At 44.3% G+C, this 14540-nt stretch overlaps 1 protein-coding gene across 6 annotated transcripts in view; it reads right to left on the bottom strand.

Moving 5' to 3' along the window:
- Positions 1 to 620: 620 nt before the first annotated feature.
- The window catches only part of LOC144145633 (death-associated protein kinase 1-like), a 140674-nt gene continuing 126754 nt past the window's right edge, over positions 621 to 14540 (bottom strand). For all 6 annotated transcript variants that reach the window (XM_077677304.1, XM_077677306.1, XM_077677308.1 and 3 more), the window contains exons 16-19: positions 12765 to 12947; positions 9244 to 9450; positions 4771 to 4943; positions 621 to 3667 (exon numbers count right to left, since the gene is read on the bottom strand). In XM_077677304.1, the coding sequence (XP_077533430.1) occupies positions 2947 to 3667; positions 4771 to 4943; positions 9244 to 9450; positions 12765 to 12947 (1284 nt within the window). In that variant the 3' untranslated portion in view covers positions 621 to 2946. The remainder of the gene's footprint in view (positions 3668 to 4770; positions 4944 to 9243; positions 9451 to 12764; positions 12948 to 14540) is intronic.

Consider the following 14540-nt stretch of genomic DNA (forward strand, 5'->3'; position numbering starts at 1 on the left):
CTGCCATCATATCCATCACAGAAATGACGCCAATACACCTTTGCCGAAGCGACCCCCCCACCAGGACGGTGCTCGCCAAACGCACCAACAATACAGCCGCCGACCCGCAAATCATGCTCAGCTGTAGATTTCGCTGCAGATTTCCCTTTCGTGTTTTACCGATTCCTATGACAGAGGAATCAACATAGTTTTTTTTCTTCTTGTGCTTCTGAGAGGCAACCTTTTATAAGTCATCTTTCTTCTTTTTTTAAATGGCAGCTTTATTGTGACAATAGTAAAAAAAGAGCAGCAACAAAACAACAGAACATAAGAAGCACCATGCGTCCAAGGACACAGAAGTTCAAGTCGTGGCTAATTGCACTGTCTTCATCTGGCAGAAAACCAACCTACTCGATAGTTGCATGGCCTGGTACCTCATTCGTGGCTCTGGTATAAATGACAGTCTAGCAGCATCCTTGCCCGATTCAAAGTTCCCGCCATTGCATAGTCGAAGCAACCCATCCTTTTAAACTAAAGCAGCAACTTGGACGTTGTCATCACGCAGGCATATTGCCTACTTGCACACACAAATCACATTTGAAAAACGTCGGAAATGCCGGGTACATCATAGCACTTGAAAATGCAACCACACGTCATCCGTATTAACAAAAGTCTACCTACTTGGCACATTTCAGACATTGCATTGTGGCTGCAGTGAATGCTAGAAAGCACACGCACACACACTTGCACAACCTCCGCGGAGAGCCCCTAGGTTGTGAAAGGGTTTAATCAAGGCTATCAAGCACCATTTGCCCATCTACACAAATCAGACGCCGTATAAACTGTAAAGTGTGTCAAACGCGGTGACAGAAATCCCTTTCTTGCTTGATCAAGCATGTACAAAAACTATCACTAGTCTACATATTTAGTTTCATGACAGTGCTAGGACAGGACACAGAGGACACAGCGCCCAGTCTCGTGTTGCCTTCTCTGTGTCCTGTCCTAGCGCTGTTATCAAACTAAGTATGTTCCAACAAGCTATTAACAGTTTTTTAGCCTACATATTATTGCGCATTACAAATTTGTTAGACGCCATTACTATTTGATGAATGATTCTACACAAGGTTACAAACCGTGATTCTGCTGGGTTTTTTGTGTGTGTGTTTCAACACTCTAATGTAGTTTCTGTTGCACAACAGCTATGCTGCACTGATTACAAGGATAATATGGTTAGAAAGGCTGATTAGAATAAGCTGTATAAGACAAGTATGATAGCGTTTCATAAGCTAAACGTGCGAATAAACTTGTAAAGGATCGAGCCGCAGCCTCCTTTCAATACAGATGGCGCCTCACGAAAAAGTAAAAAACTGCGCAGAGACCACGCTCGACAAACATCATGGATCTGGACAGCGCAAATATGCACTCTACGCTTCCAAGTCGCGTGAAATTGCCTTTGTCTCGACAAAACGATTGCATGCGACACCAGCTAGATGCAAATTTCGTATTCAAACCGCAGCAAACTTCGAAAAGAAATAAACATAAACTTTGATACTGGAAACTTTCCTGATATTTTGGATAAGACATCTGTTAAATGTAAGCATGTCATAATATTAAACAGTATGCACATGTAAAACACCGCCTGCTTTCATAGCTGTTGATGCAACATATTAGTTTACTTGGCAGTCGGTGACCAAAATTCTAATGCGTCACACATTTACTTGCATAACGAGATAATTAAGTAGCTGAAGCACTTCCGACAATGTTGAAAAAGAAAAGAATGTAGGATGGAGTATTCATAAAACCAAATTAGTAGTGACACTTGTTCCTACACTTGTCACCATTAGCAAGTGTCCCTGCACTTGTAGTCAAACAAAAGTTAAATTCACAGAACAAAAAATCAACTTAGTGGAACATACAAACAAAATATAACTGGCCTGCTGACAAACTTCTATGCACTTTTCTCCTGCCTGACCGGGCACTCAACAAAATTCACAATTAAACTGCTATCCACATAGTTTACACGTCTTGTGATGCCACTTCATTAGAGGCTTCTGCCAGCACATGGCAGAAGTTTACATTAAGCAATGCATTCTGTTCTGCTGATCTTCAATTCACATTGCTAACTGACTGATCAGGTGCACAAGAGCATGTGCTGTAAGCACATGTATATACAGACGTGCACTTGCTACAACACCAGTGTAACTGCAATGTCTTACATCAAGTAAAAAAGCTCACAAAATGCATGAACAAACCACAGTGTTGCTTCTTTCTTTGTTTCTCATTCGAGGCACGCCACCAATCAGCAACAGTAAAGCATTCCAAGAAAGTTTTCTAATACAGCATTTTTTTTTTTCCTAATGCAGTGTATTGAGTTCTATGCTTCCGATTTCCCTCTCGTGACACATACGCCAAAAGCACGAGATGAATGAGATTAGGTTCTTGGAGGGGAGACACCCCAGAGTACTTTGAAATAAAGTACAGCAAAAACAGTCAGGTTGCAATAAAAGATCAGATTCATGGCCACTGTTGAGCAAGTTTAGAGCACCGTACACAGCAGCAACATCAGAAAACTAAGATAACTACGCACAAAACTCGACATTACCAGAATGCTAGTTTTCAAGATGCTGCCAGGAAAGTTCTCCACGAACTAATGTGTTGCTCTTGTTTGCCCAGTTTGGCTTTTCAAAGCACACAAAGACCACACAGCATACTTTTGAATGTTCATTCACCCCCTGCTGCGGGGGGGGGGGGGGGTTCCTCCAAGTCCTGGTTGTAGCCCTGTTTTTATTTGTTCCTGAAAGTCAAGGGTGTTAGTGTAAATCTTCCTATGTGGACGCAAATGTTGCACCAGCTTGTCAGGAACCAGTAGTCTTCAATTTCAGCACCTTGTGTCTGCCTCTTCTCTGCTTACTCTCCACGTCTGGCACAAACAATCCGTGTAACTCGCGCACAGAACTGGAACATGCACTACCGTGAGATGTTCGAACTCGACGCTGCCGACACAGCTGCCGCCACTCTCGCATCTTCATGCCTGCCTGGACGCGGCGAAGTGGGTGAAGCTGGTGAGGTCGCGACCGCCGCGACTGCCACCTTGACCAGGGGGGACGTCCCCAGCACAATGTCAGCTGCGTCCTCTCGGCCCAGTTCATCTAGTGCCCTTGCCAGGTGACCGATCGTGCTGTCCATCACCAGCGTCCACTCGCCCAGCACCCTGGCGATGGGGCTCTTGCCCGAGGTGGCGAGCGCACCCGACTCCTTTGACTCGGGGTCGAGCTCGGGCAGCCGCTCGGTCATTCCAAGCTGGACCGCGAGAAGGCACCAGTCACGGCCAAGCTTCTCGGGGGGGTCGAGCGCGGCGCCCAACCGCTGGCGCGTCAACAGCGAGAGCTGCGAGGCGTGCGTGTCGGGGCCGCATACCAGCGAGGCGACGGAGGCAACGTCACGGCAGCAGAGGAGGTCACATGCTGACTCAGGCATGCCGGTCTGTGGGTGGAGCACTTGGGCATGGAGCCCCGCACCGTCGCGAAGCATAGCGCGCATCACGAGGCGTGCTGGGTAGCGCGCCGGGGACAGAGCGTGGTGCCGGAGGTCGGCGGCACTGAGGAGGTGCCGCTCGAACTGAGCACCAGGGCACACTTCGCCGAGCACATCGTCGACGACCATCAGCAGGTCTTCCAGAAAGTAGAAGCTGTCAAATTATACACATTAAAAAATATCTCAAGGAAAAGGCAGTGGACATCGGTTACTACACTCTTACTACAGCCTGTTTTAATGTTAAAAAATGCAGTTAAATCCCTGCAAAAGCACTTCCATCTCCATGGCCACAATTAGGCCATTGCGATGGAACAACCGCAATTCACATAGTTATCCTGGACAAAGGTTGTTCAAGTTGTACTATAAAAAAAATCTATTGCGTTTTAATTTTGAAAACTGGACTTACTTAATATTAACTCAATGTGCACTTAAGTCTAAAGATCTTTACTCTAAAAAAGGGGGGATGGTGCGCACCGGAGGTGCACCTGGACTATGGGGAACACCATAGTGGAGGACTATGCTTTAGCTTAGATCTATTGACGATCTTCAATGCCCACCAAAATCTAAACCTATGGGCATTTTTCACCCCTTCAGAAAAACAGCCGCCACAACCAGGATCGCATTTACGTGTCCAAGACAACTACTCCACGGCACTTAAAGCACAGCAACTTACAAGATCTCTCGGTAATTGTTTAACGATACATTGGTATGCTGACTTCTCAATGTTACATTACAAGAAAGTAAATACTCCTGACTGAGAAGACCAGCCACTTCCTTCTACACAAACTAAACATGCGAAAAGTGTTTCTGGGTGTTGGCTGCAACTGAATGCAAGAGGAAATTCAGACAGCAATTATATTAACTTACTGGACATGTAAATGTCCAGGTGTTTCAAGTAAATCTCTCGCTATTTGATTGATTGATTTATTGTAACGCGCCGACGCAACGCAGGTGATGAGGCGCGCCATAGTGGAGGGCTCCGGATTAATTTTGACCACCTGGGGATCTTTAACGTGCGCCGAAATCTCGAACAAATGGCCGTTGTTGCTTTTTGCCTCCATCAGAAAAGCAGCCGCCACGGCCGGGAATCGAACCCGCGTTCTCGTTCCCTTTCTATTTAAAAAAATAAGAGAACATGTCCAGCTGAACAGTCTATATGTGGTCCCCAAGGCCACCACAACGGCCCAACTGTGTTGCCTCGCTTTTTGCAGTAAGGCTGCAGATAACCGATGTGCCACTTGTACTGTCGTTACTCACCAGCTTGAAGACGATCCTCTCGGACCTCGAACTTTTACTTCCAATGCGCTGTCATTGTCCACAAGAGTAAGCATTCCCTCCAGGGCACCACTGCAGAATTTGCTACCCCGTAGCCACTGGTATAGATCACTGTCAGAGTCGGCGTGCTCCATCGATGCCCTCCGCAGTTGAACCTGTACATATGAAGCGCATGCTGTGACTGAAAAAGTCGCACCTCTTCTTTCGGTCAAACAAGTGTCCGGAATAAAAGAAAGTAACTCATATACCGTATTTTCTGGTCTCTACGTCACACTTTTGTATTAGTCGCACCCCCTCAAAATGGCAGTTTTTCGAAAAAAAAAACTCACACAAGTCGCACCACAGTATAAGACGCACCAGTGCACAAAACGCACTTGTTAATCAGGTAAACTCGTAGAGGGTCAGTTTGTTAGAAAGTGCGGTGCAAGTACATGGTTGTGGCGGCTGCCGCCTCTGAACGCATCCACCAGTAAGCAGTGCTGGACACGTGCATCTACCATCCGAAGTCCAGACAGAACTAGCTTCTCAAAAATGATTTATTAATTCACACACAGATGGCATGTTCTTACAGACGGCGGCATTTAGGCAAAACCATTGAAGCCTTCTTCCTTCGACTCGCTAACAAATAATTAATTCATTTAGACCATAGAGCTGTGTCTCTCTTAACGTGCGCTGACTTCCCGCAGCACACAGGCACCTTTTCAAGTGTGGACCACGCGTGACCGCCACGTACCAAATTTATTCCATACATAAGTCGCACCGGTGGATAAGACGCAGCAATGAAAATTTCAGAAAAAAGCCGTGACTTATACACTGGAAAATACGGTAGAAACTTAAGAAATGAGCTGGGTGATTGTTTTTTCACGAAACTTGCACTGCACAAATGAAGACACAGAAACGATACGCACAGAAAGATATGGATAAAGCCCAAGTTTCCCGGTGAATCTGTTACATCTAGGCTGGCTTGGTGTGATTACTTTACACTGCACAAAAACAAAAACATGATACTACAGATCCATTGGTTTCAACTGGCATGTGACGTTCACATTAAGAGCTAAGAAAAAAAAAAAAAAAAAAAACCATGAGCAAGTCATCCAATTTTTGTCGACATTCCTATTATGATGCGCAAAAATGCATTTTCTCACTACCCATCCAAGTGTTTTGTTTTAAACCTTTTTAAGCTTTAATTAAAGAGGTTGCCACACTGCTAACATTCCTAGAAGCTGGCAGCAGAAGCACATGCGAGAAAGTTTCTATTCAAAATGCAGGCACTCCATTACTTATAACTTCACACACCTATTAGGAACTAAGCTTGAAATTCGCCAAGTATCCTTTAGACAAATACAACACTGATATATGCAGTTTCACACTATGGGTCACATTTGGCCTGTGGAAGGTGCAGTCAAAAACACAACATATGAGTACAACCCCCCGCACTAATATCTCAAGAATGGAGTATTTGGGCATTTTGCTACAAACTGATGTGCATCTGATGTAACCTGGCCACTTTGAGCTAGAGTACAGCCCGTGCTCTAAACTGCTGCATTATCATCAGCAGGTCAGGCAAATTGTACCATTAATGTATTAAGTACTGCTGACTTATATAAGTGCCCAGAAAAGTACCCCAGTCATAAAACTGGGAAGGTACATCGCTCACAGACTTGACGGCATTAATAAGAGTCTGCCTTGCCAGTCTTATTCACTACAAATTCATTCTCTCTTCTCTTATTAGGTCTGTTTTGATGTTGACTGCAAAGTTTACTTTGTTTACTCAACAGACATAAGCAGTTGAGTCATAATACAGTTGAACCTCGATTTAACGAAATTTGCGATATAACGAATTTTTTCAAGTTTTCTATCAAAATTTTGCTAAATGCATGTATTTTTGTCTCGATTTTACTAAGTAATTTTGTGCGGCGCTTCCGATTTAACGAGGTGTCGGCAAGAAAGGAAGAATGAAATTCCGGTCGAGGCACGTTTTATTTTGCCTCTCAGACCCTACATTGAAAAAATTCAGTACTCGCAGTGACTCTTGAAAGGCTAAAATGAAAGAAAAGCGGTGAAATCTACCGTTAACAACAATTAAAAGCGAAGAATGAAGCTGCACAAACTGCTAGCGGTCATGGACGGTTTAATAGTGCGGCCACCATTTTGACGTCTCCATTGTTGCCTACGCCAGCGCCCTCCATGCTTAGGCTGCCGAAGCCTACTTCAAGCTTTTTTTCTACGCGTCATTGCTCACGGTGCTGCTGCTCTAGGTTGTGCTCGCTGATAACCACATTAATATTTTGTTCGTGCATCGTTAAGTGAGTCTTGTAAGCAGCATGAGCACTCAAAGGGAAAGAAAAGTGTTACGAACAAGAGCCTGAGGAAGTTCGGTGAAACCGACAGCCACCGAGGTGTGATGGATGCCAACGACGTTCTGCGGAGGCACGCAGGCGCACACGAATGTTTAAAGAGCAAGCCTTGTTAGCTCTGTCAGCATACGAGCGTCACGTAAAGCCCGCCCTGGTCAAGAAACGCCAAGCACTGCTTACGGACTTCTTCACTATGGCTTGAACATTGAGTGCTGGTGGCAATAAATTGCTCTCTTTGAACGTGGTCATCTTCGTTTCACCAGTGTTCATTAGACAGCTGCGGTGCAGAGAAATTGGTTTCGTAAGGGCTCAATGGGCATAAAAGTAATTACTTAATCGAATTTGGCCGGAAGATATTTAATGTAAGCTTTCCGCTTTCCGGAGCACGTAAGCGCTGCTCCACACAGTGAAGCGGTCTGCATGTACTCCGCTCAACTCATAATCATGGCTTTATCTTGAGTGTCGTGGTTGCATCACGCGCCCATACTGCAGAGCCTTTGTACATGAAAAAAGTCTTTCGAAAGTTTCATAGCAGCCTTCCGCTGTTGGCCCGCCGCACCCCCCAACGCTGCACCTAAGCCTACCACTGAATAAATGAAAAGAGGCGTAACTTCGAACGAGCACCTCGCTGGGGTGAAGTTCATGGGGCATGGACGCGGGTTCAATTGACTAACAGCGGCATTTAGTAGTGACCTAAATGAAAAAAAGAAAAAGTGGAAACCTAGTCTGCTATCATATTTAATGAGGCATTGCGGAAAAAGCACCGGTGTTACGATGACACATGAACTACCGTCGGCTATCCGAATTCCATTGCCTAAGTGTTGAAACTCTTAATTCACACAATTTTCGTGGCCAGTTTTAGTACAAATTTCGCTTTAAGTGGAGAGGTAACTACATAGCAGTTGTTGCCTGGCGAGGGCCAAAGTGTTGAAACCCCAATAACTGGTTAAATGAACTGTAAAATCGAAACCTCGATTTTACGAAATTCTCGATTTAACGAAATTTGCGGCCCCAAGTACGACTTCGTTATATCGAGGTTTAACTGTAGTATATTTGCTCGTTTCCTGTGGTACTCAGGTTAAAACTAAAACACCTGCACTTTGCTGCTAAAACCTCAGTTCATATTTTTCCAAGAAACACCAGAGGGTCCTTTTCCTCTTGCTCTATTTCCCATATCTTCTTCATTTTTTTACCCAAAGCATAAAATATCGAGCGACATCTCTTTTTTCATTGAGAAGCAAAATCTTAAACCCACACCGACATCAGTTTAGAATATTTTTGGCACACAACAGAGAAATATGCTACCCTGACTAACCAAGAAAGCATCATCATGCCCAATGTACACACAATATGTCCATTTCTGCAACACAGCTGGAATTATTTGGCCTTTCTGAGCACTAGCTAGAACAACGCAGCTACATATTTCCTTATCATAAGATGCCAAACTGGATTGCACCAACAAATAGTACTGAAAATTATGCATGTTAAGCTCCTCAATGTCACACATGGCTAGGAAACTTCAAAAAGTTTACAAGCGGCCAAGCGATCTATTATAGGTTGTCAGGGTGGGGTCCCCAAAGGCATTTCAAGTGTCCTCAAAGCCTTAACCACAAACCCCAGAGCCTGTCTCACACATCTTTTTTTATTCTGTCAAACCCGGTGCCAAAGCCGAAAGTTCCTTTTGAAAGCACATTGGCTGTTCCAATTGTTCTACACAGTGGGAACTTTCAAGCTGTCTTTTTTGCACAGCATCAGAGTTCTGCAAGAAGGCCAAATGATCACAGGGTTTCACAAAACTAGAGAACGAGAGACTTAATTAGGGTGCAATTGCCAATTGTTTTGACAGCATGTAACATGCCAGCACACTCCTTCCTTTCGGGTTTTTTTCGTGTCTAGAAGAGACCTCCACATATTCTGAAAATCACTCACCCAGAGAGACCTGGCGCATCTGCCAATCTGAGTGATTTACACTAGGCAGGCGTGTATCTAAACCCAGTAACAATCTCTTCATACTTTTATTTATGGAACAACTCTCAACACCAGTTGAACCGGTTAGACGTTAGTAGTCGCCTAATCTTCACTGAAAACTCCTTCTCACCTGAATCCTAGTGAAGATGGTGGCCAAGATGTGCGGGAAGTCATCAAATGGCAAGACGTGCACCCCGCAGTAGACGCCCTGTGCGTAACGGGGGTCCGAAGGGTCCCATAGGCCTTCCAGGGTCTCCACCAAGTTGTAGCAGGGAAACTCGTACTCCACATCACCGTCATTGTCACACTTTGTGCACATTTTCAGGTTCTCCAATACCTGGAAAGCGTGAGGAAGGAAAAGTTACGGGGGCACCTAAGTTTTCTCTTATGATGCGAGAATGCGTCAGCACCACTTATGGTTGAGTTGTAGAAGCGTAGGTGTGGGTACGTGTGTAGGTATTGCCAACTATTACAGTGAAGGTGTTGATTGCCCTTTTGCCATCTTTCATGATGTCCTCCATCAAGATATCACCTAAAAAAAGTTTGCACTGCCTGTAAAGCATGCTTTTCTGTACTACGAAGCTACGAAGGGTAAGTATGACTGAGGAGCCAACACAGTGGCCTGAAGAACCAGGAGAAGCATACAAATTTCACACATTCTCTCCACTTGAAAAAAAAGAAAAAAATAGAACATCCTCACTTCATCTTGGAAAGATGTGAGATCCATCACTTGCAAAAACTCTTCCAATTAGCACATGTAGTCAAGATGCCGCATCTTTAAAGACACCAACTCATTTAGTGGTGTTTGTCAATATCATGTCCTTGGTGAGGGTAGGCCACACAAGGCAACCACACAGCACGTTTAGGAATCTGAGAAAATCATTTTAGAGCAGTTTTTGCATCAGAAAAAATGCTACTTTGTAGCAGAAAATTTGAATTTTGCACCAGTCAAAAAGACATTCTAAAGCAGCAAAACGGGCTTTTTACACAGCAAGCAGCAGCCTCGTAGATGTAAAATAGGTTTCAGCATAGGAAAACAGTCCATTAGAACACCACAATGCATTTTTCCGACAAGGAATAAAAGTTTGCTTTGCCACCAGGCAACCACATTTTTAATATGTTTTTCAGACCAGGTCTTGGGTTGGCTTTCTTGCGCGGTGCCGCAGCTGCGTAAAGGAGCCGAATGCTTGCAAACCTCTCAGAAAACAAGTGTGTGCTAACCATGGGTTGCGGCAGCTGAAGTCGAATGCCACTTACAGGTGAAATTGAGAAACTCATAAGACGCGTGTTTGTCGATAGGGGCATGAATGTGTTAGCAAGAGCTTCTGTTAGCAAGTTCTCCAGCATTTCTTCTTCTTAAAATTCTCCAGCGAATAGAGAGTCGTGGGCTGCATAAAGTAAAATTCAATCTCTGATAACACAATCCAGTGTTTTGGCACCATAGCGGAAATATTAATGCGTAGCATTCTTTGCCGGGTACCCCCACAGCCAAGACCGTGCGACGCCCTGCATTTTCACAAAAATACAGATTTGGCAGAAGTAACACTTTCAATCATTATAATAGCGTGAATGGAGATAATTGGTTGGACATTATTTTTGAAAAAACAAAAAATAAGAAAAATATAAAAAAGTAGCGAAAATGGCAAACCGTGTAACACCCTGCATTTCCACTAAACTGCAGATTTGGCAGAAGTAACACCTTTAATCGTTATAATAGTGTAATTAGGAATAATTTGTCGAACATACTTTATAAAAGCAAAGAAACAAGAAAAATGAAAAAAAAAATTGTGAAAGTGGCAAAGCGTGCAACCCCCTGCATTTCCGCAAAAATGCAGATTCGGCGGAAGTGACACCTTTAATCGTTATGAAGTGACACCTTTAATCGTTATAATAGCATAATTAGAGATGATTGGTTGGACATAATCTTTTAAAACAAAAAAAATTACGAAAATAGAAAAGAAACAGCAAGAATGGCAAACCGTGTAACGCCCTGCATCTCCACAAAAATGCAGATTTAGTGGAAGTAATACCTTTAATTGTTATAACAGTGTAAATAGAGATAACTGGTCGGACAGAATTTTGAAAAAACCAATAAATACGAAAAATAGAAAAAAAAATGAAGCTCACACTAACACGTAACACTTGAAGGTATCGAAGCTGTACGCAACTTTCACGACCGCCACGAAGGTTTAAGTCTACAATTGCAGCCAATTTGCTTCTTCTTCACTGCTGCAACAACCTTTACTCTATCACTGTTGCTATAAGAGTGAGCTTCTTTCATTTTTTGGGGAGTGATAATCATTGGACATCGCCTTGGAGGGTTGGAGGGGCATACACTATGACGTGTCTTTCTCATTCCGAGCGAGGGTTGCCACGATTACGGCGAATGCTGAAGTTTTTTTTTTGGCCAACCTTGGCAATCTCCTTAAGTGGGTAATGCTTGACTTGACAAACGTGCGCCGGGGACACTGGGAATTCGCCACGAGGCACGCACACACGAGTGCTCGACATTTTCTTCGTTTTTTTAATTGCCAGGCGGTCACCGTGAGGCCCGCGCTCACGTGCGCCCTCGGCGATTTCTTCGCATTTTTAACTGTGGACACGAAAAATTACAATGTGCTAAACAGCTTCGCTGTTAAAAATAGTAAAAGTGGCAAACCATGTAACGCCCTTCAGTTACACAAAAATGCTGATTTGGCAGAAGTAACACTTGTAATCATTATAATAGCACAAATGGGGATAATTGGTCGGACAGAATTAAAAAAAAAATTCGGCTGTAAAGAACTCGCACTCTAAACAAGTGGCATAAGAATGCTACGCATTAGTAGACAATTCTCTGAATTTCTGCAGGTATTTTTTATAGATTTATTTATCAAGGCTGCAACAAAGAAGAGGTCTTTGAGGACACAAGGCATGTTGATGCTTGTTAACCTCTCTAAAATTCTTAAGTCATGGAGATTGAAAGAATGTGGGTACTGTACGTGGCAAAAAATTCTTTTTTTCGCTGCTATGGGTGCCTACCAGCCCACTAATCATAGAATGGTGCATTAGATGGCCAATCGCAGATAAAAAATCATTTACAGTGTCATTTATTCATCTCAGTTTCGGTTTCAACAAAACGAACGCAGAGCGGCCATCATGACAGGAGGGTGCCCCCCACGTCACCATTCTTGTCGCAGTATCCAGACCGCTGCCGGTCTGGACGCGCGTGTGAGCGAGCGCATGCGTGTTCCCAGACCGGCCGAGGTCTTAACCATTCCCACATGCCCAGGCAGCATGACGTCAGTCCCAAAACCATGACATGATACACATGGCATAGCAGCGCGCTCCAACCGCTACCAGCGTGTCGGCTACGTCACAGGAGCCCCGACGTCGACAGTTTGGGGCAAGGAGCAGATGATGTCATGCTGGCCCGCTCTGGGCTTTCTCATGTGGGCAAAGATTAAAATGGGTTTAAAATATGTTATACTGAATGGTTACAGTTGAAACTTGCTGAGAGATATCTCCTAATAAAAAAAAAGCATATCTCAGCTTTGAATATTCGTGTCACTACTCCTTTAATGTCAAAATGTTGGATGGTGTCTAATGTGGCCTGGAGTCTAGAATAGCAGTATACCAAGCTAGCACCCAAGCATTAGAAATCAGTCCTACCTGCAGGAGGTCTATGGCATCTGCGTCGGTATAGGCAAACTGGAAGTCTTCAACTGTGTAGCAGCCTGTCACCCGCGCCTTTTCCAGATGCTCCTGGGAGAGCAGCTCTCCAATGACGGAACTGCACAGCCACTTTGGGTTCAGCACAACCATGTCCTCAGCTTCAGATTTTGTGTACAGCACCTGCAATAAATAGTGTGCGGTTGAGTAAAAAAGGACACACAACCCACAGGCCTGCACTCACTGGTTTTGTATTCCCCTTTCAACAAATTCAACAAAACAAAGTGGGCCATGGAAAAAAACAGTCGTTTGCAGAATGTGCTCAACAAAAACAGGTGCATCTAAGGCTCACTATAAGTACTCAATAACTGACAAGCAATGATGAAGGCGATGCAGCTCTTGACTCAACATCAGTATCTGAACCACTGTACAAGGTGGAAGAAGAAAAAGAAAAGAAAATCTTGCCCAAGTGTTTTACAGTGCGTTTAACGGGACACTAAAGGCTGAATAACTTTTTAACGTGGAGCAGTTGTTGCTGGCCATGTGTTCAGCGACATTAAAAAAAGCACAGGTCGTCATGGTTACTCTCGCTGTTTACCGCGCACGTGAGCGCACGCTTAACGAGGAGCGCCCGGCATCGTCCAGGCTTGCATGTGGTGCTCACAAAAAATACCAAAAAAACAGTCCCACAAGTGTCCACGCCTCAAGAAGAGAGCCCAAGACAGCTCGTGCTACAGACACCCAGTTTGCGAAGCCAGTTGCCACTGGTTCTAGCGCGTGCTGACGCATTCTACTTTGGGAGAAATGTGAAAGCCTGCGGATAAAACAATCCGTGCACGCCAGTCATGCATGAGAAGGATGACGATATAGATGGACATGACGATGACCACAACTACCACAGTAAAAAGCGACGACGGAACATGTAAATAAACAATTTCAAACCTAATGAAATACATGGTGGTGTGTCCTTCAGTACTTACACAGAAAGAAAAGAAATCCTCCAGCTTCACTATGGTTCAAGCCTTGCACAACTTAGTGCAAGCTTCGCCAATTTTTTTTATTTTAACTGAAACAACGCAACTCTCATGCTTCTTTTAGTTGTCGTCTAACAACTACTATGTATGCTGTCCTAACTTAGAAGTGAATAAACGGGCATTTCCTTCCCTCTTTCCCTTACATCTTCTTGCAACATAGAAGAGCACATCCAAGAGTCAGAAGACCAGAGCCAATCAAGCAGCGACAGAATGCTCAATGGTGTTGATGGGGTAGCCTTCAGTCTTAACAGAGCCGCCACCCAGGAGAAGCAATTATAACAAACGCAAAGCTCAGCTGACGGCCGGTTCGGTTACCTCATTGCCTCCACTAACAAACTCACATTTATGTACTAGGCTAGTTGGTTCAGAATCTTGGCGAGAAATGGCGCGACAAAACGGGACGGAAGGACAGTGCTGACTTCAAACAAATTAGTTTATTGCGCACAGGTAATATAAGAAAAAGTGGAAAGAACACAAATGAGGAAAAAGTTACAGTTATAAGCGCAGATAAACTATATCTCTTTTGGTAACAAGCCCACCAATGGCCTGCTAACATAAGCTCCTGTGCGCTTGTGCATAGGCGTGCGCACAGGGGGGGCAGGGGGGGCGGCCGCCCCCCCATATCATCTTAGGGGGGCGCCAAATTCGCCCCGTACCTTTACCGAATCAAACCTGTCCCTTAGGGTTATGACCACGCGTGTGTTTCCACGACAATGGCAGCCAAAGAGCCATCATATGTTAC

The sequence above is a fragment of the Haemaphysalis longicornis genome, unplaced genomic scaffold (assembly GCF_048455015.1).
Source record: "Haemaphysalis longicornis isolate Haplotype H1 unplaced genomic scaffold, Haemaphysalis longicornis Haplotype H1 scaffold_7, whole genome shotgun sequence".
Lineage (NCBI taxonomy): Eukaryota > Metazoa > Arthropoda > Arachnida > Ixodida > Ixodidae > Haemaphysalis > Haemaphysalis longicornis.